This window comes from Microtus oregoni, unplaced genomic scaffold (genome assembly GCF_018167655.1).
Source record: "Microtus oregoni isolate MIOR12 unplaced genomic scaffold, Mior012 000074F_ref0000038, whole genome shotgun sequence".
Taxonomy (NCBI): domain Eukaryota; kingdom Metazoa; phylum Chordata; class Mammalia; order Rodentia; family Cricetidae; genus Microtus; species Microtus oregoni.
The window spans coordinates 2,406,428-2,432,092 of NW_024544004.1; the positions used below are offsets into that span (position 1 = coordinate 2,406,428).

Below are 25,665 nucleotides of genomic sequence, written 5' to 3' on the forward strand. Positions count from 1 at the left end.
GCCCTGTGGTGATCATGGATCATGTTTTAAGTAGCAAGGCTCTAGACAGTTTTTGAGCTCTTACTCTGTGTGTTACCAGTGTGTTATCTTATTTATACTATGATCTCATTTAATCCTCGTGATAATTTAATATTAAATTTTTGAAACATGGTCTTACTATGTTGCCCAGACTTGCTTTAAACTCTTTCTACTTTGGCCTCCTGAGTAGCTGGCATTACAAACATTCACCACTATATATAGTTTTTATTACAACAAATAAAAAACAAAAACTCCAATTTTATATATGAGCAATAATGAGGGGTAGAGCCAGCTGTGGTACTCCAGGGAGTAAGATATATATGCTACTTTTCCAACCATCTAAGAAAAGTGAACTAACCTCCACAGACCATCAAGTCGATTTTCTACCTCATTCACATACCACCAGTCAGTCATAAAATAGTTTACTCACCTATATAGTAATTATCTTTAAAAGCAACAGCAACAGCTAAACATAGCCAGGCAGAAAATGCTATTAACCATTCAAAGAACTTCATAAAGCCAGCAAATGAGAAGCAAAATGCAAAAATTCAGGAATCCAAGTCTGATCAAAATTGCTTCAGGAATTTTCTTTGACTTCACAGCTTGGCCTCTTTTACCTGAGTCATTGGCCTGCTGAGAGCATATATATACTTCTGCTTCTGGCTAAAGAAGCCTGTGTGGGTACTAGCAGTCTCAAAACAAGAAAGGGTTCCATGGATCTAGGGTGCATGCAATGAGCTAAGGGACTGAATTAAGTTAAATTTTTAAAAAGCAGAATTAAAGTAAAAATAATGTTTAAACAAGATAGTGCATGTGACATTTAACATTTTGGTGGCAAAACAAATGTGGAAATAAAAATAATTCTAACAAAGGATAGCTTTGGTTGTCCTAGCAAAATCAAACAAATAAGATATAACTTAAGAGTTTAGGAGAGTTCACTCACTCTTGTGGTATCAGAACTAATTTCATACTCTATTACAGTGATCTGAGCTATATGTAATAGTACACACCTATAGTCACAGCATTTGGGGACTGAAGAAGGAGAATCCTGAGCTACACAGTAAGGGTCTGTCTCAAAACCAAAACAAAGCAAAATAAACAAAAAAACAACCACAGTGACCTGTATTAGTTGAAGAGAATTAACACCCCTTTCAAAAGTTATATGGACTCATTAAGTACTCCCTAAGTACATCTAACACTAGAAAAATTAGGACTGTGCCTATGAAACAACAACAAGAACTCATTTTAGGCCTTCTTTTTTTCTGAAAAGGAAACAGAGAGAGAGTGAATATCAGGGAGAGGGGAGGTCAGAGGGAGTTGGGAGGAGTGGAGGAAGGGAAAACTGTGGTCAGGTCATGGTGTATTGTATGAGAGAATATATTTTCAATAAAAGATTTAAAAAATTAAAAAATTAATTAAAAGAAATATTTTTTAAAAAACTGATTAAAAAAACATACAAAGTCGGGCATGATGGCATATGCCTTTAATCCCAGTACTCAGGAGACAGACACAGGTGGACCTCTGAGTTTGAGGCCAGGCCACTCTACAAAGCGAGTTCTAGACAGCCAGAACTACACAGAGAGACCCTGTCTCAAAAAAACAAAACAAACAAAAAACCAATTTTTTAAAAAAATATATATATTTATTTATTATGTATACAATATTCTGTCTGTGTGTATGTCTGCAGGCCAGAAGAGGGCACCAGACCTCATTATAGATGGTTGTGAGCCACCATGTGGTTGCCGGGAATTGAACTCAGGATCTTTGGAAGAGCAGGCAATGCTCTTAACCACTGAGCCACCTCTCCAGCCCCAGGATGGCACTTTTCATTTTTAAAACTTGGTTTCTTGGGGCTGGAGAGGTGGCTCAGTGGTTAAGAGCATTGCCTGCTCTTCCAAAGATCCTGAGTTCAATTCCCGGCAACCACATGGTGGCTCACAACCATCTGTAATGAGGTCTGGTGCCCTCTTCTGGCCTGCAGGGATACACACAGACAGAACATTGTATACATAATGAATAAATAAATAAATGAATAAATAAATATTTTTTTAAAAAAAGAAAAGTGCCATCCTATAACAATCTTTTAAAAATGATTTAAGGGCAAAATTACACAAACAGCACAAAAATAATAGTCAACCGATTATCAGCTAGGATTCATGATCCAAAATTCAATGATCATAGGATGTGATGATTTACATCAAGCATTGGGAATGGAGGTAGTAATATCAGGAGTTCAAGGTCAGTATGAAGTATAGAATGAGATCCTGCCTGAAAAATCTATGCCAAAACAACAAAAAAAAAACCTCAAAAATAAAAAGAAAAAATAAAATAAAATCTAATAACTAAAATGTTTTGGTTTGGGGATATAATATATGACAATGGATATTGTTTGGATAGCTATTTAGTAAATGGTATGGAGATTAACATTTTTCAGTTTAGAATACCAAGCAGATAATAGTTGTCAACCATGATATAACATATTTATGTTTGCATGTTCATCAATGCAAAGAAATAAATGAGAAAATATGGAGTATGGTCACTAAAGGAATAGCTATAGAGTCAAAAGTGTCAAGCATTTTTCTCTTCAAACTTTTTCCTCCCTCCATGTGTCTAGTAGTTACCGTGAATGGGTATCAGAAATCAGCAGCATTATGACACTTATAGGGACTCTGCTACATACATCATGCCTCTGGAATGGAGGGATAGAGTCAATGCCAGTGAATGACAACCAGGAAGTCCCACTATCCTCTTCCAAGTCACAAATCTCTTCCTGATCATCTCTTGGCCAATCTGACAAGCTCAATAGTCTTATAGTACCCCACTTTCCTTTGCTGGTGCTTTAGGATATGCATGTTACACAAGAAGAGCCCTCTTTTTTTTAATCTATGTATAACAAAAGGCAAAAATTCAGGCTTCCAATTAATCTTCTGAGCCTCCATCAGAACACAGATACTGTTACATATACTCAGGTTCTGAAAATAGTTATGTGTCCCTCTATATACACTGTCTCCCAAACCAAAACACTGCTTGAAAAAGCATCCTCCACATGGATTTCCCTTGGAAGGGAAAACATATGAGATCTCCTGGGTAAACTGGGAGTGTGCAAGGTGAGGGGGAGGGGATGGATGGGAACATGAGGACTCGAGTTTGTCGAGTTGTGAGATAGGACTGAAGGGGAGAGTAATGAAGAGATATGTTGATAGAGGAGGGTAAAATTGGGTTAGGGAGAAACCTGGTGACCAGGGAAACTTCTAGGAATCCACAAGGATGACCCCCAGGTAAGACTCCTAACAAAAGTGAAGAAGGTGCCTGAACTGGCCTTCTCCTGTAATCAGATTGGTGACTGCCGTAATTGTCATCAGAGAACCTTCATCCAGTAACTAATGGAAGCAGATGCAGAGATCCACAGCTAAGCACTGGGCTGAGCTCCTGGAGTCCAGTGGAAAAGACAGAGGAGGGATTGTATGAGCAATGGGAGGGGGGTCAAAATCAGGACAGGGATACCCACAGAGATAGCTGACCTGAGCTAGTGGGAGCTCATGGACTCTGGACCAACAGTTAGGGAGCCTGCATAGGACCAACCTAGGCCCTCTGTATGTGGGTGACAGTTGTGTGGCTTGGTCTGTTTGTGGGGCCCCTAGCAGTGAATCAAGATCTGTTTCTGGTGCATGAGCTGGCTTTTTTGAACCTATTCCCCATGCTGGAATGCCTAGCCCAGCCTTGATGCAGGAGAATAGCTTGGTACTGCTTGAACTTGATATGCCATGCTTTGTTGACTCCATGGGAGGTCTGCCCCTTTCTGAATGGAGGAAGAGTGGATGGGGCAGGTAGATGGGAGTTAGGGGGAATATAAAATAAATGAAAAAAAGCATTCTCATATTATTTCTGTACTTCTGTTTTCATTTATAAAGTAGGTAGGCCTACAAACCATGAATGACTTTAGAGTCCCATTTTTTCTATGTTATCAAGTCTCCCGGATAACTAACTAATCAATTCTGCTCCTTCTGGCTAATCAATTATATGATATCATTGACCCAGCAGGAGCTTAAAAAAAAACAAAAAAACCTTCTCCATGCTCTGTGGAATAGGTTCTTGCAGACTGGGAGAATATCAGTTCCTATCCATCAATAATGACCTTTCCTTATGGAACAATATCACTTTCCAAAGTCCTGTTGACTGACCCTAGAGGTTAAGAAAGTACTGATATTTGCAGAAGGCTTGAGAGGAGGCTTTTGCAAAGGACACTGTCAAGACATTCACACCAGAAAGAAGCAAACTGGAGAGACAAGGTCTACCCATTCACTTGCCTCGGTCTGGGGAATAAGATATTGCCACGGTGGATGAAGACAGGCGTTTACTCATAGGAGGGTCCGTCTGCTTTGGCAAATTCATGGTTGATGTTGAAAGTTTGTCACATGCTGCAGAGAAATGCATTAAAGACGTTGGTTTTCATATCACTGTAGCCTGTGAAATCAAATCTCAAAGTGTCCTTCCTGTCCTCATCCACACATAATTCAGTGGTGCTCCACTGCAGCATAGCACACTGCTTTCATTATCTTAATCTGGAAGTGTCCAGGCTACAGCAACCACTGGTTTGCAATTTCTTTACCATGTTCTTCTCGTTAAATTAAATGTTCAGACTCACTCAGATACTCAGCTAAAAATTATACTAATCCCACCTAGTGTTTTCTTGTGTCCACCAGGGACAACTGTTGCTAGAAATATCTTGCACCTTGACTAAAACTGTATGTGATGAAACAGAATTATTTGAGGCTCAGGTTGGAAAAAGAATGCAATTTGTAATGCAAGGAGTTGTGTTTAATCAGCAGTTGCTGATTTTCCTATTTTAAGAGATAACATTAAAATGGCTCTTCTGCAAATGCTTTAACAGTACAGTAAGGATTTAAACGTCTGGCCCTAGATTTGGTGTTCTCATATTCCAGTCACTGTTTTAGATTGACTTCTAAATTAAATCATTACAACCAACAGAAAATAATTGACAGTGCATGTGAAACTATGTTAAAACCCAAGGCAAAAGTAAAACTATGCATGCATTGCTGTTGAGGAAGCAAACGCCTAATATTTTCAAAATTTAGCTTATATTTTTTCTTTTTCTTTTTTTTTTTTTTGGTTTTTCGAGACAGGGTTTCTCTGTGGCTTTGGAGCCTGTCCTGGAACTAGCTCTTGTAGACCAGGCTGGTCTCGAACTCACAGAGATCCGCCTGCCTCTGCCTCCAGACTGCTAGGATTAAAGGCATGGGCCACCACCGCCCGGCTTAGCTTATATTTTCAAATGAGAGAATTCCTTGTATAGGGCAATTTCTACTGACCAAGTGGCAATCTTAAATCATTTTATTTAAGATAAAATCAAAATATAACATGTTTTAATTGAGGATACATAAAATACTTATACTTGAAATGATGTTTTAAATTTTAACACTCTTACTCTTTGATTTTTAATGACTTTAACTTTCCATAAAAATAAGCAACCACTAGAAATTATAAAACCATGCATATAACTGTACACTTTTCCCCCTTTGTCTCAGGTTCTGATATGGCTTGGCATAGCACTAGTCTCCAGAAATTCAATATTATGGTCAGGGATGTTGCTTAGTGGTGGAGTGCATGCTTAGAATAGGTAACACAATGGGTTCCCTGGGGAAGCAGGGGAGGGAGAGAGCGGAAGTGGGAGGCAATGTTATTATGTTTGACATGGATTGTTCTATGGTTTAAATCTTTTAAAATACAGCATTAAAATATTATATCATCTTGATATTTTTGGAATTTCCATAAATTAATTATATGTCTGAGTCACACACCTCACCTTGTTACTAGCCTTAGATAGTACTACTCTGTTCTCACCTTTCCATGGGAGAGAACCAAATCTCAACCCATAAAGCAAAATCTGTGATAAGACCAATAAGGATATTCTGTGTCAGAGGAAAGCCAAAAATAAAATATTTATTCCTACAATTAATATTCCTCTCTATATTGCTGGCAAATATCACATGCCTTCTATTTCTCATTTTCAGTTTATCATTCAAATGTATAGTATTTCTAAATTCATTACTAAATGCAAACTAAGTTTCTCTTAGTCTAGATCATAAGTAGTTTCTATGTTTGTATCTGAAACAAAAAGCCTTTTGGAAAGAGAGACAGAGTTAAACATAAAGCCAAGTTGTCTAACTATGTGGATTCCCTATTACTACCTCTTGAACACTTCTTCAGAAATTTATCACATTAGCCAAGCTCAAATATTCTATTTAGAAATCTGTGTGATTTGTTTTTTCACCAGAAGCAATGAAAAATGCCTTGTTACTTGATACCTAAAATAAGATGGCCAATGCAACTGTTAAATGTCTAAATGCACAAAAGTCAAATACTGATGAGTTTTTTTAAAGGAAGAAGTTAGTGAGCTGAGGATGAAATGTCTCCAGGACACTAAGATATAAAGCATGCAGCTCTAAGAACAAAAACATATGGGAATGTTGTTCACAGCTCTAGAGAAAAAGTCATGACAAGTCAGACTAAGAAATCAATTGTGAAAGTACGTGAGACAGACACAGTGATGGAGGAGGGTGATTAGAACGGTCATCACAAAACACTATGGTATGGTGATGCTCGGGTATACCGTTGGTGGACTCGGCAGCAGCTGTAGTGGTCCCTGTGTCCGAAGGGAGAGTGCTGGCTGCTAAAGTTAGAGGAAGGGGTGGGGTATTTTCTGATTCACCTATGCAGAAAAAAAAAATCAGAGCAAAGAGAGGTAAAAAAAAGTTCCAATTTGTTGCTGTATTTTAGTTTCTAATAAAGAAATAAGAAAAGTAACAAATTAGTTATTGCCTTCTCAAAAGGAAAAAAGAAAATGTATATTCACTGCCAAATAATTAAAAGGACAAGATGGCAAAGTCAGGATATGGTAATTTAAACATCTGCTCTCAAAAAGAGTTAGTACATAACTCCTACATAACAGAACACTGAGATACCTGAAATATACTATGACACTGAAAAGAAGAAAAAGTCATCCTGATATTATCCATTTAGGCAGTTGAAAATTGAAAGATGATTATGAATTGGATAATGAAGTAAGTTGCTTTAAAATAAAATAATCAAAAAATCAACAAAAAATCATGAGGAAGAAGGAAAAGGCTGGCCCTTCTTAGAGAGTAACTGCTATACCTTTTCCAGTCACATTTAGGGCTGTGACTGTGCCTCCTGCCATTACCTCTCTCCTAAAATGAGATTATTTTTGGTCCTGTGTGCTTAGTCCAGCTAGACTGTATTTGCTTTCTTTGCTTTTCTTTTGCTTTTCCCCCAGAGCCCAGTATTCATGCTTCAACTATCTGATAGCAAGAAGAATGACAGCTCCCTTTATGAGCAATGTATACACACACAAGAAGTGCAGCAGTTTAAGCATCTGAAAAGGTGCCTACAAAGCTGTGCATAGCATCTTCCAATCCTGCAGACATCCAGTCATGCCCGTGATCTCCCCATAGGGGCCCTGCAATGCAGAGATAACATTAAACTCACCATCGCGTCCTCCAGCAGGCCCTGAGGCCAGTGATGCTGCCCATGAACACTTCTTCTTCAACTCTAGCTGCTGTGTACGCTCCAGGGACCGGCGCATCATTGCTTCCAAACGTTCCTGCCCAAATCCCCCAAAGCAAAAAGCATAGAATATTAACAGAAAACAGTAACAACCACTCAGTTATACTTCACTGATGCCTAGACGAGTCACCAAATGGGGTTTTCTGTGCTCAGCATCCCAAATCCATGTATGTGTGCTTTCTTCACCACCAAATGCCTTTTGGTGGGTTGAGAGTAAACAATACAGCTAGGCTAGTGCTTTTCTCCAACCACAGACTGTGAACACCATATCCTGTCCTGTCCCCTCCCCTTTCCTCCCTGGGGAGAAGCTGTTGCTCTGCCAGCTCCCGATTTGCGTATGAATAATGCTCAGTAAGCATTAACTCTTTCAAGCCTGTCTCAAATCTGGTTAAGAGAACTGAAATTTGGTCCCAATACCAAATATAGCCTTTCAAATTGAAAACATGAGAAAAGTTTAAATTGAAGTATAATTTGAATTTTTCAGCCCTGTATATAGCTTTGAGAACAGCACTTGACTTTGAAACACATTTTATAAAGCCCCATTTTCATCTTTGAGCTCCTTTTCTATACTGTAATACTTTTCTGCTCATATTACTCTTAAGATAATACTGCATAGTCCAAGATTTGACAAAGATACAGAAACTTCTATCTACAAAATAAAACACTTAGTGCTTTGCCACAGTTAGGTGTATGTGTATAGGTGGGGTGGTGTCAGGAACTAAGTAATTTTTAACTAGAAAATAAAAACAGATACCAAGCTTCTCTTTTAAAGTAGGATTTATCAAATTACCCATATTAACCAAAGTGTTAGTTTCAAAAAGTTGTTCTTGACAGTGAAGCAAAGGTGTTCTAATTCTGCACCTCCACTACCTCAATGACAATGCAAATACCACTCCTTGCTTCTACTAGAGAAGCCCAAGATAGGGCTCTAGGAATAGACTAAGCCTCTACTGAACTACAAATATGTAGCTAAGTTTTTTTTTGTGGATTAATAAAATCAATCAAGAAAAATTAATTTAGGATAGCAAAACCTGAGTGATCATGACTTAAACATCAGTGTTCTAGTTTGGGGTCAGGCACTATCCAATCATGAGTGTGCACTTCTTGGATGTCCTATCCTGATGATCTTGGGCCATTAAGTTCTGATGATGAACAGTGGTGGTCTTCCAGATAAAAGTTGGAACTTGGAAGGAACAGAACTTTACTACCAGATGAGTGAAACACAGCTACCCAAGACTGAGACTAAATAGTATTTACATGAATTTATTTAACAGTAAGTATTTAACTAGCAACCTAATTTGTTTTAAACACTTGACCCTGGAATAAATTTAGTTCAGGAAGAGTTTTGGTAGATTTTCTACATGTCAGAAGGACCACATAAGATAGTGGACACAGTCAGAACAAAGACCACTGAAGTCAGCCTTGTCACTGAACAGCTATCTAAGAGGCAGAATTATAAAGAACTTCTTGCTCTCCTAAAGCAGACATATCCCTGGAAAACTTAGGCAAAAAAAATCTTTTCATGCTCAACACCCTCAATTTCTTAAGCTGCTCAGATTCTAACACTGGAAGCTTGTTCTTTTAAACTTTGAGTAGATGTGTGGCGCATGTTTTAGCTTTCTAACCATTTTACATTTCTGGGCTTCAATATTCTCACCTATAAAATAAAGATGATATTACTTACATCACCATGTCATACAAGGTTAACAGCTAGATCTAATACCCGAGGCACTTAAGTTTTTAATCAGTGCTAAATAAATCTGAATTTGAAAGAAGAATAAGACAATTTAGAACAGTGGCTTTCAATGTGGATACATCAGAACTGCACAAAGGATTTGGATTTACTCCTAGGGTTTCTCAGTAATCTGAAGGTAGTGCCTTCTTATATTTATTTTTGGCAGTACTGAGGATTAGAGCTCCAGGCTTGTACATGTTAAGCAAACACTGAATTAAACCTAACCCAAGAGTTTACCTTTATAACTAGCTTCAGGTGCTACTCCTAGTAGGATCATACTTTTGGAACCATTGTTTACAGATAAAAGGTTGTGCATGAGAAAGCAAGGGAAATAAAGTTTAGTAACACTAGAAAAAGAGTATTCATAAATACTAGAACTACATAGTGCCTACTAAGCTGTGGTTCTCCTGAGTATCACTGGCAACCAACAGAGGTTGGGGAAGGACAAGACATATTCTTGTCTCTTCAATTTGTTCTACCATGTAGGGTTATGAGAAGGAAAAGAAAGGGATCTTATCCCTTGATCTCTTTACCTCTGGATGAGTCTACATTTGACTAGATGACTAGATGTCTAGACCAATCTGGAAAACTGTGACCAACTGAGCTGGCCAACCTGGATTAAAAACCCAGTAGAGAATTTGGAAAAATTGGATATTCACACCTAGAAGAATGAAACTAGATCCTAGTTTTCATTCTGTGCAAAAAGTCAAAAATGGATCAAAGATCACAACTTATGATGGGAGGGGAAGGGAGAGAAGAGTGGAGAGAAAGGAGAGCGAGACAGAGACAAAGACAGAGAGCAAGCTATACGTTTTTCTATTGCCTTTACTGTATGTGCTCATGGATGACACTGTAAAGACAATTCCCCAGTAGTCCACAACAGGCTTCACAGGGGTCTCTTCTTTTTTTTTTTTTTTTTTTTTTTTTGGTTTTTCGAGACAGGGTTTCTCTGTGGCTTTGGAACCTGTCCTGGAACTAGCTCTGTAGACCAGGCTGGTCTCGAACTCACAGAGATCTGCCTGCCTCTGCCTCCCGAGTGCTGGGATTAAAGGCGTGCGCCACCACCGCCCGGCCAGGGGTCTCTTCTTTACAGATTTCTATATCCAGTCCCATGGTCAATCAAGTCCCTCTAGGAGTGGCCAGACTTCAGCTGAGTCTAGTTTTTGTTTAGGCAAATTCATAAATTTCTTGTTTTATATCCAGTATTTTTGTTTGTTTGTTTGTTTTGGTTTTTTGAGACAGGGTTTCACTGTAGTTTTAGAGCCTGTCTAGCTCTTATAGATCAGACTGACCTCGAACTCACAGAGATCCACCTGCCTCTGCCTCCCAAGTGCTGGAATTAAAAGCACGTGCCACCACCACCCGGCTTATATCCAGTATTTTTATTAATTACTAAGCACTGACAGTTATAAGAAGGTTAGATATGTCAACCTAACTTAAAAAGGTGAAGCTACTCTTTGAAAGATTTTCTTAGTTAGAAAAAGAGTTGCTCTTTCTCTAAATCCCACCAATCAGTCAAGAAGCTACACTGAATAAAGATTAGGTGAGCATAATGAATTATCCACCAAAACTTAAGGTGACAAGAACTTGTTCTAGCAGCTCAATTCTTTCTTTCTTTATTTCTTTATTTATTTATTTATTTATTTTTGGTTTTTTGAGACAGGGTTTCTCTGTGGTTTTGGAGCCTGTCCTGGAACTAGCTCTTGTAGACCAGGCTGGTCTCGAACTCACAGAGATCCGCCTGCCTCTGCCTCCCGAGTGCTGGGATTAAAGGCGTGCACCACCACCGCCTGGCGCAGCTCAACTCTGAAGGTAAGGGATACTTCAAGAAGTGAAGGTGACTTCCACCAAGTGCAGTTAGTTAGTTCAAGGACAGGTTCTCAAATAGACACTGGACAAGGCTCCCTTCATAGGAAACTGCTGCCACTGCTACACTCCTGCTAATTCTCAAAACCTCTAAGAGTCAGGGTATTGGTTTTGCATTAGAAAACAGAATGTCATGCCAGATTATCTGGTCTTGATGTATCTGACTCATTACTGGTTTCACTTCAGAATAATTTTTTATTTGGTTCTGGCCATTCTTAAACTCCTAGTATGGTATTAAGGGATACTGAGATCACCCACTTCTGTGCTGGGACACATAAGGTTAGAAGAACAGTATCATGGTCATCATAGGAATATGAAACAGGAAAGGGGTGCATAGGAGAGAGGACATGACGGACTTATGATCTTCGAACTACCAGAGCCAAAGAGTAAGACTCCTGCAACACTTTACAATAGGCTCGAGAAGCAAAATGGCCTATATCAAATGAATAATCTTTCCACTGAAGTGTTTTCTTTGTTGACAGAGACAGAACATGACTGAAAGAACTTAAATTCAGCACTAAGGGAAAAATTAACATTCTAGAGCCAGGTGCTGAGCATTCAACAGCCCTCACTGAGATCTCCAAGAACCAGAGTTGACCACAGAAGGCTTCCTTTAGAGGACTTCCACAGGGCAGAGCAAACCCACTACCCTATAGATCACTCATGAAAACGCTAAGTTTTTGTATCAGCAGTATAACTAACCCTGATGTGGTTAACTGGTTACCCTATGTGTGGAAAGTCCCTAAGCTATACCTGGGTCTCCTGAGGCCCTGAGGGTGGGAGCAGGTGACAAAGGCAAGCTCCTGGTTTTTTGGGTTTGCTACACAACCTTACAAAGCCCAGCTCTCAGTTTAGACCTGACATGCTAAAGCTGTGCCACGTAGTTCCTAGGAAAAAGAAAAAAGTAATTTCAGATTGTGTTTATGCTGATAATATTATATCCTCTATTACATTAGGGATAAAAGAAAGCACAAAGCCAGAAAACATCCAGAAGTTAAACTACTAAACGTTAAATTGTATCAGGATCAACCATCTAACATGACATCCCCTCATTAACAGTGAGTATGAGACTGATTACATTAATTGCCTCTAAGACTAATGTTCTATAAAGGAAAATTATGCATAGAAATTGTCGCCAAAGTGGACCTCTGTCACACTGCAAGATGTGCTGAAGCATAAGAAGTATCTTCATAGTGTTCCTTTCTGGAAGAAGCAGTTACAAGCTTTATCTTGAATCAGCAATTCAGCAGGATGTCAAGAATTAAAATAGGTATGCCAGGGAGAAAGGGACAAACTCTAAGTCATCAAGGAATGGAGGATGGGAAAGGAAGAAAATGGGCCAGTGACTCATGAAAAACACACAGGCTAAGAATAGATACATCTGTCTTAAATTACCCAAACAGTTCTCATACACTGGTTCCTCCTGCCAATACTGAGGATTGAACCTAAGGATATATATGTGTTAGGGATGTGCTCTATCACTGAGTTGTACCCTCAGTACTCTTTTTAAACTATTTACATTGAGATAGAGTCTCAATAAATTGCTCAAGCTATAATTGAACTTGTTCTATAGCCAAGAAATCCCCTGAGAATTTTTGATCCTACAATCCTAGACTCCTAAGTAGCTAGTATTAGAAACCTGTACCACCAGGCCTATGTGAATTTTGTTCTGTTTTCTTTTTTGGATTTTTATCCAAGGTTTTTTTATATTTTATTGAAACATGGCCTGGGTTAGTCTCAAACTGTCTATGAAACTAAGGATAACCTTGAACTTCTGAACATTCAGCCTCTATTTTCACGTGGTTTACTGTTTTTTTTAAAACAGTACATAGACTGTTTCATATCTTCTGGAGCTCTATCTTGACCTTGCCTCCACCAAAGTCACCTGAAATAACTGGAGAGTGTCACATTTCTAGTGATTACTCTGTGGTAGGTGCTTGCTGGACAGTTTTACAAGTCACCTTCTTCAGTCCCTGTTCCTTTTTGGGTCTGAGGAAACAGGGTTGGGAGGGGGCTATATGACTTGCTCTGGCTACCAGTTGCTTAGTGATAGGAATGAGGTATAAATTGAGACCAGAAAAAGCCAAAGCAATCAGACTAAAGCCAGCAACAGTGAACCACAGCTTTGCTTAGACCTTCATCTGCTAAGAAAACACAAATCACCATCAATAGATGCCACTTTACAGGCAAAGGTGGGTCTCGATTTGTGTGGTTCAGTCCATGGTCAGTGTACATATGTCTTCTTTAAAATTAAAAAAAGAGAGAGTGGACTCTGTCTAAGGAAGCAAGTAGGCTGACTAGAGGATCTTCACCACTCCCTTTGCTCTTCCAAATCCAACCCTCCAGTTTCATGCCCAGTTCTGCTGCACTCTCCCTTCCAAATGGCTCCCATCTCTAGTGAATCACAAAGATCTTCCCCTCCTAGTCTCTCTCCCCCTACTCATTTTTTTTTACCATAGCCTCCAACTTCTACTCCCTGGGAACTGACAAGCCACTCTCACCAGGTAAACAAGCAGGCTAACTTCAGATTTTCACCTCCTTCTGCATTCCTCCAAGTCTCATCCCCACCTCTATAGCAGAGCTTTGGCTGTGATCCCTCCTCACACTCTGTCCCCATTTCCAGTGAAATTACCACATCCTGGTTTTCCTCCCTCCTGTAGACCCTTTCAGGTCCCCCCAGCCTGTCGCCATTCCTAACTGTTAGCTCCCAATACTCAAAAACACATTTTACCTAAAACTTTCAGTGGCCACATATATCAAGATCCCAGAAGAATTTCCTATCACGCAACACACAGCCACAACTCTCTCCTAAGAACCAGAAAGGGCAACAGAAACTAAGGTACAAAATAGACCACCTGACAAAGACAAGACCAAATATCAGCACCTAGGATTACAATCACCCCAATCCAAAATGTATAGATGCCAGAATAAAAAACATAATCATTAACAGCTAGGACAGTATGTCTCCAAGAGAGTCCAGCAACCCTGTTATAGCAGACCCTAAGAAATGCAATATAGTTGAAGCATAAGATAAGGACTTCAAAACAACCTTTATGAATATATTAGAGGTCCTTAAAGAGGAAATGAATAAATCACTTAAAGAAATCTATGAAAACACAAACAAACAGTAGAGGAATATGAATAAAACAGTTTAAGACCTGAAAGTAGAAACAGAATCAATAAGGAAAACCAAAACTGAGGGAAATCTGGAAAGGAAAAATTTAGGAACTTGAACAGGAACCTAAGAAGCAAACATTACTAACAACATACAAGAGACTGGAGAAAGCGGGGCGGTGGTGGTGCATGCCCTTAATCCCAGCACTCAGGAGGCAGAGGCAGGCGGATCTCTGTGAGTTTGAGGCCAGCCTGGTCTACAAGAGATAGTTTGAGGACAGGCTCCAAAAGCTACAGAGAAACCCTGTCTTTAAAAAAAAAGCAAAAAAAAAATTGAAGAGAGAATCTCAGGAACTGAAGACACGATAGAAGAAATAGATACCTTTGTCAAAGAAAATGTTAAATAAAAAAAATTCTGGTACAAAACATCCAGAAAATCTGGGGCATTATGAAAAGACCAAATTTAAGAATAAGAATAATAGGAGAAAAAAAACAGGTCAAAGGCATAGAAAATATTTTCAACAAACTCACAGAAGAAAAATTCTCTAACCTAAAGGAGATGCCTATCAAAATACAAGAAGCACAAGAATATCAAATAGATTGGACTAGAAAAGAAAGTCCCCTCAGCACATAAAAATCAAAATGTTAAATGTATAGAACAAAGAAAGAATATTAAAAACTACAAGGCAAAAAGAATAAGTAACATATAAAGCAGACCTATTAGAATTACACCTGACTTCTTAATGGGGGCTCTGAAAGCAAGAAGTTTCTGGACAGATCCAGCACAGAAGACCATAACCAGCAAAACTTTCAATCACCATATATGGAGAAAATAATGACACTCCAGGATAAAATCAAAATTAAACAATATCTATCTACAAATCCAGCTCTACAGAAGGCACTAGAAAGAAAACACCAACCTAAAGAGGTTAACTATTAAAATACAGGGAATAAATAATCCCAGAACAGGAAATCAAAAGGGGGGAAACACGCAAACCACACACACACACACACACACCACTACCACCACCACCACTAAAAACAAAACAACAGGAATCAAACAGAAAAGATGTGAAAACAGGATCCATCCTTCTGTTGCATCCAAGAAATATACTTTAGCATCAAGGATAGACATTAGCTCATGGTAAAAGAATGAGAAAAGGTATTTCTAACAAATGGACCTAAGAAGCAAACTTGTTTAGCCATTTTAATGTCCGACAAAATAAACTTCAAACCAAAACTAAGTAGAATAGATAGGGAAGGATGTTGTAGAATATTATTTTTAAGATGCGCTTTTGTTTATGGTGTAGAGCATTTGTTTTAAAGACGCAAAGATGTGTTGCATTCTTTTATGCTGCATTTGTTTCTCTATGAAGCTGTGTTACTTTGCCTGTCTCAAACACCTGATTAGTCTAATAAAGAGCTGAACAGCCAATAGCAAGGCAGGAGAAAGGGTAGGTGGGGTTGACAGACAGAGAGAATAAATATGAGAAATTTGGGAAGAAAAATCAAGGAGCAAGAAAAGGAGGACTCCAGGGGCCAGCCACGTAGCTACACAGAAAGTCACGGAGTTAGAAATAAAGAAAGACATATAGGATAAAGATAAAAACCCAGAGGCAAAGGTAGAAGGGATAAACTAAGAAAAGCTGGCAAGGACAAGCCAAGCTAAAGCTGGGCATTCATAAGTAAGAATAAGACTCTCTGTGTGATCTCTTTGGAAGCTGAGTGACAGCCCCCCACACACACCATGAAAGAGCAAAGAGTAAAAACAACCATCTATAGAAGGACACTAAATATTCAAAGGAAAATCCACTAAAAGGACACTGCAATTCTTAACATTTATGCACCAGAAACAAGGGCACCCAGATTCATAAAAGAAACACTTCTACTGAAGAGACTATGGCAAACATGGCTCTGGCAGAACTTGTGCTTCTGGATGAGATTTTTAATGTTTTCCTTATTTTATTTTTTTTCCTTTTTTTTCTCTTAAATTTTGTTTTATTTGGGTGGGAGGAGGTGTGGGGGCGGCAGGCAGATGAGAAGGGATTGAGAAATGAATGGAGTCAAGATACATGATGTAAAGCCATGCTGTGGTGGTGCAAGACTTTCTTTAATCCCAGAAATTGGGAGGTAGAGGCAGGTGGACCACTGTGAGTTCAAGCCCAGCCTGGTCTACAGAGGAAGTTCCAGGACAGCCAGGGCTGTTACACAGAGAAACCCTGTCTCAAAAAAAAGCAAACAAAAAAGATATATGATATAAAAGACACAGAATAAATAAATTTTTAAAAAGACATAATTTTTAAAAAAAAATCAAATAATTTATATAGGCCTATAACCCCTAAAAAATATAAGCAGAATTAGAAGTCTCCCAATCAAAAAATAAAATAAAAAAGCCAAGGGCCAGATGGTTTTAGCACAGAATCCTACCAGACTTTTAACAAAAGAGTTAATGTCAACCCTCCTCAAATAATTCCTCAAAATAGAAACAGGAGGAACACTTCCCAGTTTGTTTTATGAGGTCAAAGTCACCCGGATATCCAAACCACATAAAGGCCCAAAGACACAATGAAGAAAAAGAATTACAGACCAATTTCCTTTATAAGTTGCAAAATTTCCCAATGAAATACTTGCAAATTGAATCCAAGAACACATCAAAAAGATCATCCACCATGATCAAGTAGGCTTCATCTCAGAGATGCAGTAATGGTTCAATATATATAAATCTATAAGTGTAATCTACCATACAAACTGAAAGACAAAAACCACAGGATCATCTCATTAGACGCTGAAAAGGCCTTAGAAAAAAATCCAACACTCATTCATGATACAAGTCATAGAGAGATCAGGGATACAAGGAATATACCTAAACATAACAAAGACAATTTACAGTATGTCTACAGTCAACATCAAATTAAATGGAGAAAAACTCAAAGCAATTCCACTGAAATCAGGAACAAGACAAGGTTGTCCACTCTCTTCATACCTATTCAGTATAGCACTTGAAGTCTTAGCTACAGCAATAAGACAATTTAAGGATATCAGAGGGATACAAATTAGAAAGGAAGAAGTCAAAGTATCTTTATTTGCAGATTATATAACAGTATACATAGTAAATCTAAAAATTCCACCAGGAAACTCCTATAGCACTTTCAACAAAGTAGCTGCATACAAAATTAACTCACAAAAATCAGTAGACGTCCTATATATAAATGGCAAACAGAAATCAGAAAAACAACACTTTTCACAATAGCCTCAATAAATATAAAAGCAAATGAAAGACACATAATAATAACTTCAAGTCACTGAAAAAATAAACTGAGGAAGCTATAAGATGGAACAATTGATCTCCCATGCTCATAGATCAGTAGAATTATATAATAAAAACAGCCATCCTACCAAAAGCAATCTAGCAATTCAATTAAATCCCCATCACAATTTCAACAGATCTTGAAAGGACAATTTTAGATTCACATGGAAACACAAAAAACTCAGGATAGCTAAAACAATCCTGAATAATAATAAAACCATGGGACATACCTCTATCCCCAATTTTAAGATGTACTTCAGAGGTACAGTAATAAAAATACCATGGTATTAGCAAAGAGACATGTTAATCAATGGAATTAAACTGAAGACCCAGACATAAATCCACATACCCATGAACACCTGTTTTTTTTAATAAAGAAGCTAGAAACAAGCACTTAAAAAAAGATGGTATCTTCAAAAAATGGTGCTGGTCAAACTGGATGTCTGAATGTAGAAGAATGAAAACAGATCTGTATGTATCCCCATGAACAAAACTCAAGTCCAAGTGGATAAAACATAAAACCAGACACATTGAACCTAATAGAAAAGAAAGTGGGGGATAGTCTTGAACACATTGGCACAAGGGAGGACTTTCTGAACAGAACACCAAGAGTGCAGGCACAAAGATCAACAAGGGGTCTAAGATGGTAGGGTGGTGATGGGAACAGGAGGGATCAGGTGAAGGAGGAGATGGAGGGAGCATGTACTAAGATTGACAATTGGAATCTGGGGGCATTTCTGTGAAAAGCTAAGAAAACTTTCAGGAATCTATGAGGGTGACCCTAGCTAAGACTCCTAGCAATGGAGGATACAGAGCTTGAACTAGCCATCTGCTGTAACTAGACAAGACTTCCAATGAAAGGATTGGGATACCAACCCAGCCACAACATATTCAATTGTAGGAGTGGTGAACCAATGACTGCTCTAGCTTGAGACTCATACCATGAGGGAGCTTACCCCTGACACTGCCTGGAGGGTCAGGACCCAGAGGCTAGATAGCCCAGAGACCTAGGATAGAATAAAACACCTAGGATAAAAGCAAACCAAAAAATTAAAAGAAATTATTCCTAATGATATTCTGCTATACTCATAGATTGGTGCCTAGCCCAACTATCATCAGAGAGGCTTCAACCAGCAACTGATGGAAACAGATCAAGAGACCCACAGTGAAACATTAGGTGGAGCCCATGGAATCCTGCAGAAGAGTGGGAAGAAAATCTGTAGGAGCCAGAGAAGCCAAGTATACCACAAGAAAACCCACAGAATCAACAAATTCATAGGGGCTCACAGAGACTGAAATGACAAGCAGGGAGCTTTCATGGGACTGACCTAATTCTTCTGCATATATGCGACAGTTGTATAGCTTGGTATTTATTTATTTATTTATTTATTTATTTATTTATTTATTTTAGAAATGGAGGAAGAGAAGAATTGGATATGAGGGGCAGGGACTTGGGAGAGGAGGAAGGAGAAACTGCAGTTGGGATGTAAAAACAAATAAGTAGACCTCATGAAACTAAAAAGCTTCTGCACAGCAAATAATACTGTTATTCAAAGTGGCAGCCTACAGAAAGGGAAAATATTATCAATGACACACCTGATAGAGGGCTCATATCCAGAATATATAAAGAACTCAGAAAGATAGATATCAAGTAAACAATCAACCCAATTAAAAATGGATTGCAGATCTAAAGAGAGAATTGTCAAAATAGTAAACACAAATGGCTGAGAAATACCTAAAGAAATGTCTAACATCCGTAGCCATCAGGGAAATGCAAATCAAAACTACGTTGAGATTCCATCTTACATCCATCAAAATGGCTAAGATCAATAGCACAAGTGACAACTCATGCTGGAGAGGATGTGGAGCAAGAGGAACACTCATCCATTGCTGGTGGAGTGGAAACTTGTACAGTCACCATGGAAATGAATATGGTGGTTCCTCAGAAAGTTGGGAATTGATCTACCTCAAGATCCAGCTATACCACTCTTGGGCATATACCCAAAGGATGCTTCATCCTACCACAAGGATACTTGCTAAACCATGTTCATTGTTCTTTTTATAATAGCAAGAAACTGGAAACAACCTAGATGTCCCTCAACAGAAAAATGGATAAAGAAAATGTGGTACATTTACAGAACAAAGTATTACTCAGTTCTGTAATGACTAAAAAATGAAGTCATGAAATTTACAGGTAAAAAGATAAAATTATAAAGAAAGATCATTTTTAGTGAGGTATCACAGAGCCAGGAAGAAAATATGGTATATAAAAAATGAAGTCATGAAATTTACAGGTAAAAGGATAAAATTATAAAGAAAGATCATTTTTAGTGAGGTATCACAGAGCCAGGAAGAAAATATGGTATATATTTACTTATATGTGGCTAATAATCATTAAGTCAATGATAACCAAGCTACAATCCTAGAACCACAGAGGTTAGGTAAAGAGTAAGTGACTTGGGGTACAGATAGATCTCATTAGGAATGGGAAATAGAATAGACAGTTATGGATAGATGGGTGGGCTGGAATAGGAGGACTGAGTTGGGAGCGGATGGGGAAAGCGGGATGAGGGAGAGAATATGGGGATAGACAGCTAAAATTAAGGGGCGGGGGGGGAGGTCATATGGAAACCTAATACAGTAGAAGTTTCCTAAAATACATGCATATATGAAGGTGATCTAAATGAAATTACCAAATAATGAGGTAGACAAGAGTCCCAATTGGCCATTTCTGATCACCAAATGAAGCTTCCAGTATTGGAACTAGTTATATCTTATTGAGCTGTAGGCCAAAACAGTCCCATGGGAATCCTTATATAACCCAGGCTGTTGCCAAAACTATTGATTGTTATCCACAAACTGACAGTAAGGTGTCATTGCTGAAGATGCACAAATCATTGAACATGGACAAGTTGAGCTGGTACCTATATACAGCCTTTACAACTAAGTTGTTTGTGCAGGAAGGTACTTTGTATGCTACCAAAAGAGAGATGTAAACACCAAGCTAGCCGCAAACCTTTGATCTACAATGGTGTCCTGCTTGCAAAATATACTAGGGCAATGGTGACACAAAGCTTGTGGGAGTAACCAACCAATATCTGATTTGATTTAAGGCCCACTCCACAAGATAGAACCCATACTCCTTGGGTGACCAAGAACCTGAGACTAGGGACCTAGCAGAAACCCAAAACCACTATCCTAAAAATAAAACAAGTAAACAAATGTAGCAATAAAATTACTCCTGATGACAATCTGCTATACCATCAGTGCCTTGCTCAGCCATTATCAGAAATGCTTCCTCCCGAAGCAGATGGGAAGAAACATAGAGACTCACACCTAGACATTTTATAGAGACGAGAGTCCTTGGAACATTCAACCCTAAATGAGATGCTTCCATCAAGTCCCTCCTCTCAGGGCTTAGGGAGCCCCATAGAAGAGGAGGTGGAAAGTGTAAGAGCCAGAAAGGATGGCAGATACCAAGAAAACAAAGTCCTCTAAATCAACATGATCAAAGCTCATATGAACTCACAAAACTGAAGCAGTATGTGGCCCTGCACAGGTCTGCACCAGGTCCTCTGTTATATAATATGGCTTCCAGTTTAGTATTTTTATAGAATTCTTGAGCATTCAAATGAGTGGGTCTCTGATTCTTGGGCTCTTTTCCTTCTGTTTTCTTGTCCTGTCTAATTCTGATGTTTTTATTTTCTTATTATAATGCCGGGCGACGGTGGCGCACGCCTTTAATCCCAGCACTCGGGAGGCAGAGGCAGGCGGATCTCTGTGAGTTCGAGACCAGCCTGGTCTACAGAGCTAGTTCCAGGACAGGCTCCAAAGCCACAGAGAAACCCTGTCTCGAAAAAACCAAAAAAAAAATCTTATTATAAAAAGAAGTAAATATATATAGTAATCATTCAGAGACTTTAAAAACACTAAGTTTGTAATAAAAGTCTGTGTATTAAATAATGTTGGAAATTGACAAACTGCTACATTGTTCATACTAAAAGATGAGTCATTACACCTTATGAATAAAAAATGATGATCTCCTGATACAAGGGTATGATTACATCCTTAAAATATACTTGTTAAGAAAATCTATAACTCAAATATGCTTCCTAAAAACACTTCCAAAGTTTAGTAATAATGGACTCCATAGTGATAACTGTATTCCATTTCTTTTTTAAAAGGTAACTGGAAAGGATGATTAAAGCAGGGAGCTACATTAAAATTTAAATACACTAGCATCTTTGAATTCAAACATAGAATAGTTTTCAAGCAGTAAATAACGATCATATTATACTCGTTGGTCTTTGTCTGTCTTCAAAGCACAGACCTCCTCCTGGCTGTAATACTCAGTTTTCTATCACTCAAATCTAAGCCACAAGCCCCTGTGTGTCTTAATTTAGTAATAAAAAATTATGCTTGAAAGAAGCCTTGGAAACCATCAGAAATTCAACCTCTCACGGCAAAGACAAGCAAACCAGGGCCCAGAGAGAGCAAGCATTTTACCCTGGGTTATCCAACAAATCTGAATCTAATGGCTAAGTCTCTTTGCAACTCTGCCAGTGCTACACCCACTAACTTTTTGTATTGAGGTACTGAAAGGTGGCATGCTAAGTCATCAGGCAAGATTTGGGAGTTAGTCTTTCTTATAGCCCATTCTTGGGCAGTATACAAAATGCCCTAAACACTTTTGCCCTATGTAAGTTGCTGAGCTGGCTGGGGTAGGAGGTTCTCAGGACCTCACCTCTTCTTCTCGGAGCTTCTGCTTCCTCTTCTCTTCCACTGCAGCCCTCTTCTGGTCCTCTCGCTGACGTTGCTCCTCAAGTTTTCTCCATCGCTCCTCAATTTGTTTCTCATACTGAAGTTTGGCTCTTTTCTGTTTCTCTAAGATCTGCTGTTCCCTGGCAGCTGAGAAATGGAAGCATAAGTGTAATTCCAAGAGCTCCTTACGCAGATTGAGTTAAGACCAGAAATAATCTGGTGAAATCCTAGGATGCAGTAATTAAGTTAAGTGGTGTGGGGCATGTCAAATATGTTATCTCTCTGCCTTGTTTTTCTCCTCAGTTACACAGAGATAGTAATAATAATATGGTGAAGAAAATGATACAATGCATGTAGAACACAAAATAATGTTTCTTCAAAGAGGAATTGTGGCTATTATTGCTATCATTAAGCCAAACTTGTATACAACAGCTAAGCCATACAGTGACTATAATAATGATAGTTTAAGGGTACATTCAATAAAATCATGTTAAATGAGCATGCACAGTGATCTGGGCAAAGCATTAAGATACGTAAAACCTTGTCTTCCCATCAAGCCATTTACTAAGAAGCCCTTACCTCTACTTAGCAGGCAAGGGAAAGGATCCCTGGAGATAGTGCCTCAACTGCCCAGGAGGCCAAACAAGAATTCAAAAGCTTCTTGTTCACCTTAATCCAATAGGGGAAATTATCATCTACCTGCCTCACATCACTCCATGGTGGTATCTTCAACCAATTAGAGGTTAAAAGCCTTTCTCAACTGGGCATACTATGGTAATGCAGAAAATGGGTGTTGGTTTTTACAGTTCTCTTGAGGATGGCTCTTCTAGATACCAAAATAGAAGGTGAGCATACATAGTGGATAAATGAGGACATCAAGGCTTTCCTCAGATCAAAGGAAGCAATGGTTTTGTTGTGTTTATGTGTATGGGTGTTTTGCCTGCATGTATGTATATGCACTATGCATTGCAGTGCCCAACGAGACCAGAAGAGGGCATTGAAACCCCTGAGACTGGAGTTACTGATAACTGTGAGCTGACATGTGTGTTCTAGAAATTGAGCCTGTGTTCTCTGGAAGAGCAGTCAGTGCTTTTAACCACTGAATCATCTCTCTAGTCCCAGTGGAGACAATTGTTGTCCATAGCTCCAAGGATACAGACTAGGACATAGTGGAGGCCCCATATTTGGTGAGTAAATGAACTGTTCAGAGAATTATGCAGTGTTTGTGATCATTGCCAGTCACTATGTGAGTTCATCCTCAATTCTCTAGACTTGTCTACCAAGTCTTAGTTCTCTTCCTATTCATTCACATATTTCTAATGACCTTAGAAAAGATACTATCTCATTTCTACTTTCTTGAACTTCAACAGCCAAAGTATACAACTTACCCAGACATTTTTCTCTTTCTTCTCGTCTCTCTTTGGCTAATCTTTGTCTCTCATCTGATTTTAAAAATCCATCCATGCCTATGAGATAGAAAACATGATTTTCAGTATTTTATTTGTCTTTATCTATTGAGTGATAGAGATGGTTGGGTATATTATCCTGGGCATAAATATAAAAAGTATTATCCATTATCACCAATTCATTTCAAGGAACTCACTTCCCATCAAACATTCTCAGCCAGTCCTAACAACTCAGGGGCAGTAGTCATGGCTTCCACATGTGTTTGCCAATGAGTGGTGCAGTGGTGCTGACAACAGCCCTTTAGTTAATTCTTGTCCCAAGGCCTGGCCCTGGGGGGGGGTCAGAAATGCAATTAAATGACACAGAAATCTAGCAGTGTGCAGAGAAGCTCACCAGTCCTATTCTAATCTGGCTTTCAGGTCCAGGGAAGAATAATTTAGGAGAAAGGAAAAGCCAAAAGGTGAATATGATTTTGGATATCAATTATTATACAGAAAGAAAAAGATTTAATTTTCTGAAAAAAGTCAATTGTGAATACATACAAGCACCTCAGGAGAGTACTGTAAAATGTTATCCTCAAGTTTTAGTTCTTCCAAGTTTGCTTTGGTGTCAATCTTAGTATCTGAGAACTACACAGAAAAAAATGAAAATAATATACTCCTATATATTTATCATCCAAATATCTGTAACAAATAAGATGAAACAAGTAACAGCTACCCCAAAAATGTCCAGGAACTATCCCTGCATCTCCATATCTCCATTCCATTCCCCACAAGGCCCTAAAGGGTTTTCTAAATTCAAGTTTAAATAAATAAGGGCCGTTTAAGTTTAGAATAATTTATTGTATTAGCTATATACAGCTTAAGCATGCCATTTTGGAGAAACAAGCTTTCTTTTTTTTAAAAGATTTATTTATTTAATATGTATACAGCATTCCTTCCATGTATGCTTGCATTCCAGAAGAGGGCACCAGATCTCATTATAGATGGCTGTGAGCCACCACCATGTGATTGCTGGGAATTGAACTCAGGACCTCTGGAAGAGCAGTCAGTGCTCTTATCCTCTGAGCCATCTCTCCAGCCCACAAGCTTTATTTCTAATGCAACCATATCCCCAGTATCTGGGCCCTTCTTCTCTGGGAACATCATACCAACTTCATATGGGAATACTAGTTTTCTTGCCATAGCAATATGCACTTCTAGTGCCTTTTCTATTTGTTATTCGAGAGAAGGTCAAAGAAGCCAGGCCTACTGTGTAGGTACTGGAGATATAGGTAGGGAATGACACGACAAATTGAACTGTCATGATTTCCAACATATATTTGGTTTTGCAGTATAAATTATGTATCAGGATATTAAAGCTCAAGAGACTAGTACTAGAAAAATATAACCCTTGACACAAGTAACACTATCCATTTTTATTATTATATATTATATGTAAATATATAATATTATTATTCATTTTAGTCAATTCTTAATTATTATGAGATTGCCAACAATATGAATGTCATCATGATTTTTCTTTCTTTTTTTTCGAGACCGGGTTTCTCTGCAGTTTTGGAGCCTGTCCTGGAACTAGCTCTGTAGACCAGGCTGGCCTCAAACTCACAGAGGTCCACCTGCCTCTGCCTCCCAAGTACTGGGATTAAAGGCATGTGCCACCACTGCCCAGCTTGTCATCATGGATTTAAAGACCCAGCTCCAACTCATTCCAGGCTACCCACAATGTGTCTCTTTCCAGTTTGACCTCAGCATCCCCCCCTGCACATCGTCTAGCTTACATTCCTTTCCTCGTCTTCTACCACCACTAATACTGTCGTCTTTTTAACCTCACCCACCTTCAAGATTCCAAG

At 38.6% G+C, this 25,665-nt stretch overlaps 1 protein-coding gene across 1 annotated transcript in view; it reads right to left on the reverse strand.

The window, feature by feature from the left end:
* LOC121441353 (MAP7 domain-containing protein 2-like) overlaps nt 1–25,665 on the reverse strand; it is a 78,758-nt gene that overhangs the window by 43,012 nt on the left and 10,081 nt on the right. Inside the window, 5 exon segments of the mRNA XM_041642483.1 lie at nt 4,326–4,436; nt 6,650–6,748; nt 7,546–7,660; nt 22,390–22,553; nt 23,795–23,872. Of these exon segments, the coding sequence (XP_041498417.1) occupies nt 4,326–4,436; nt 6,650–6,748; nt 7,546–7,660; nt 22,390–22,553; nt 23,795–23,872 (567 nt within the window).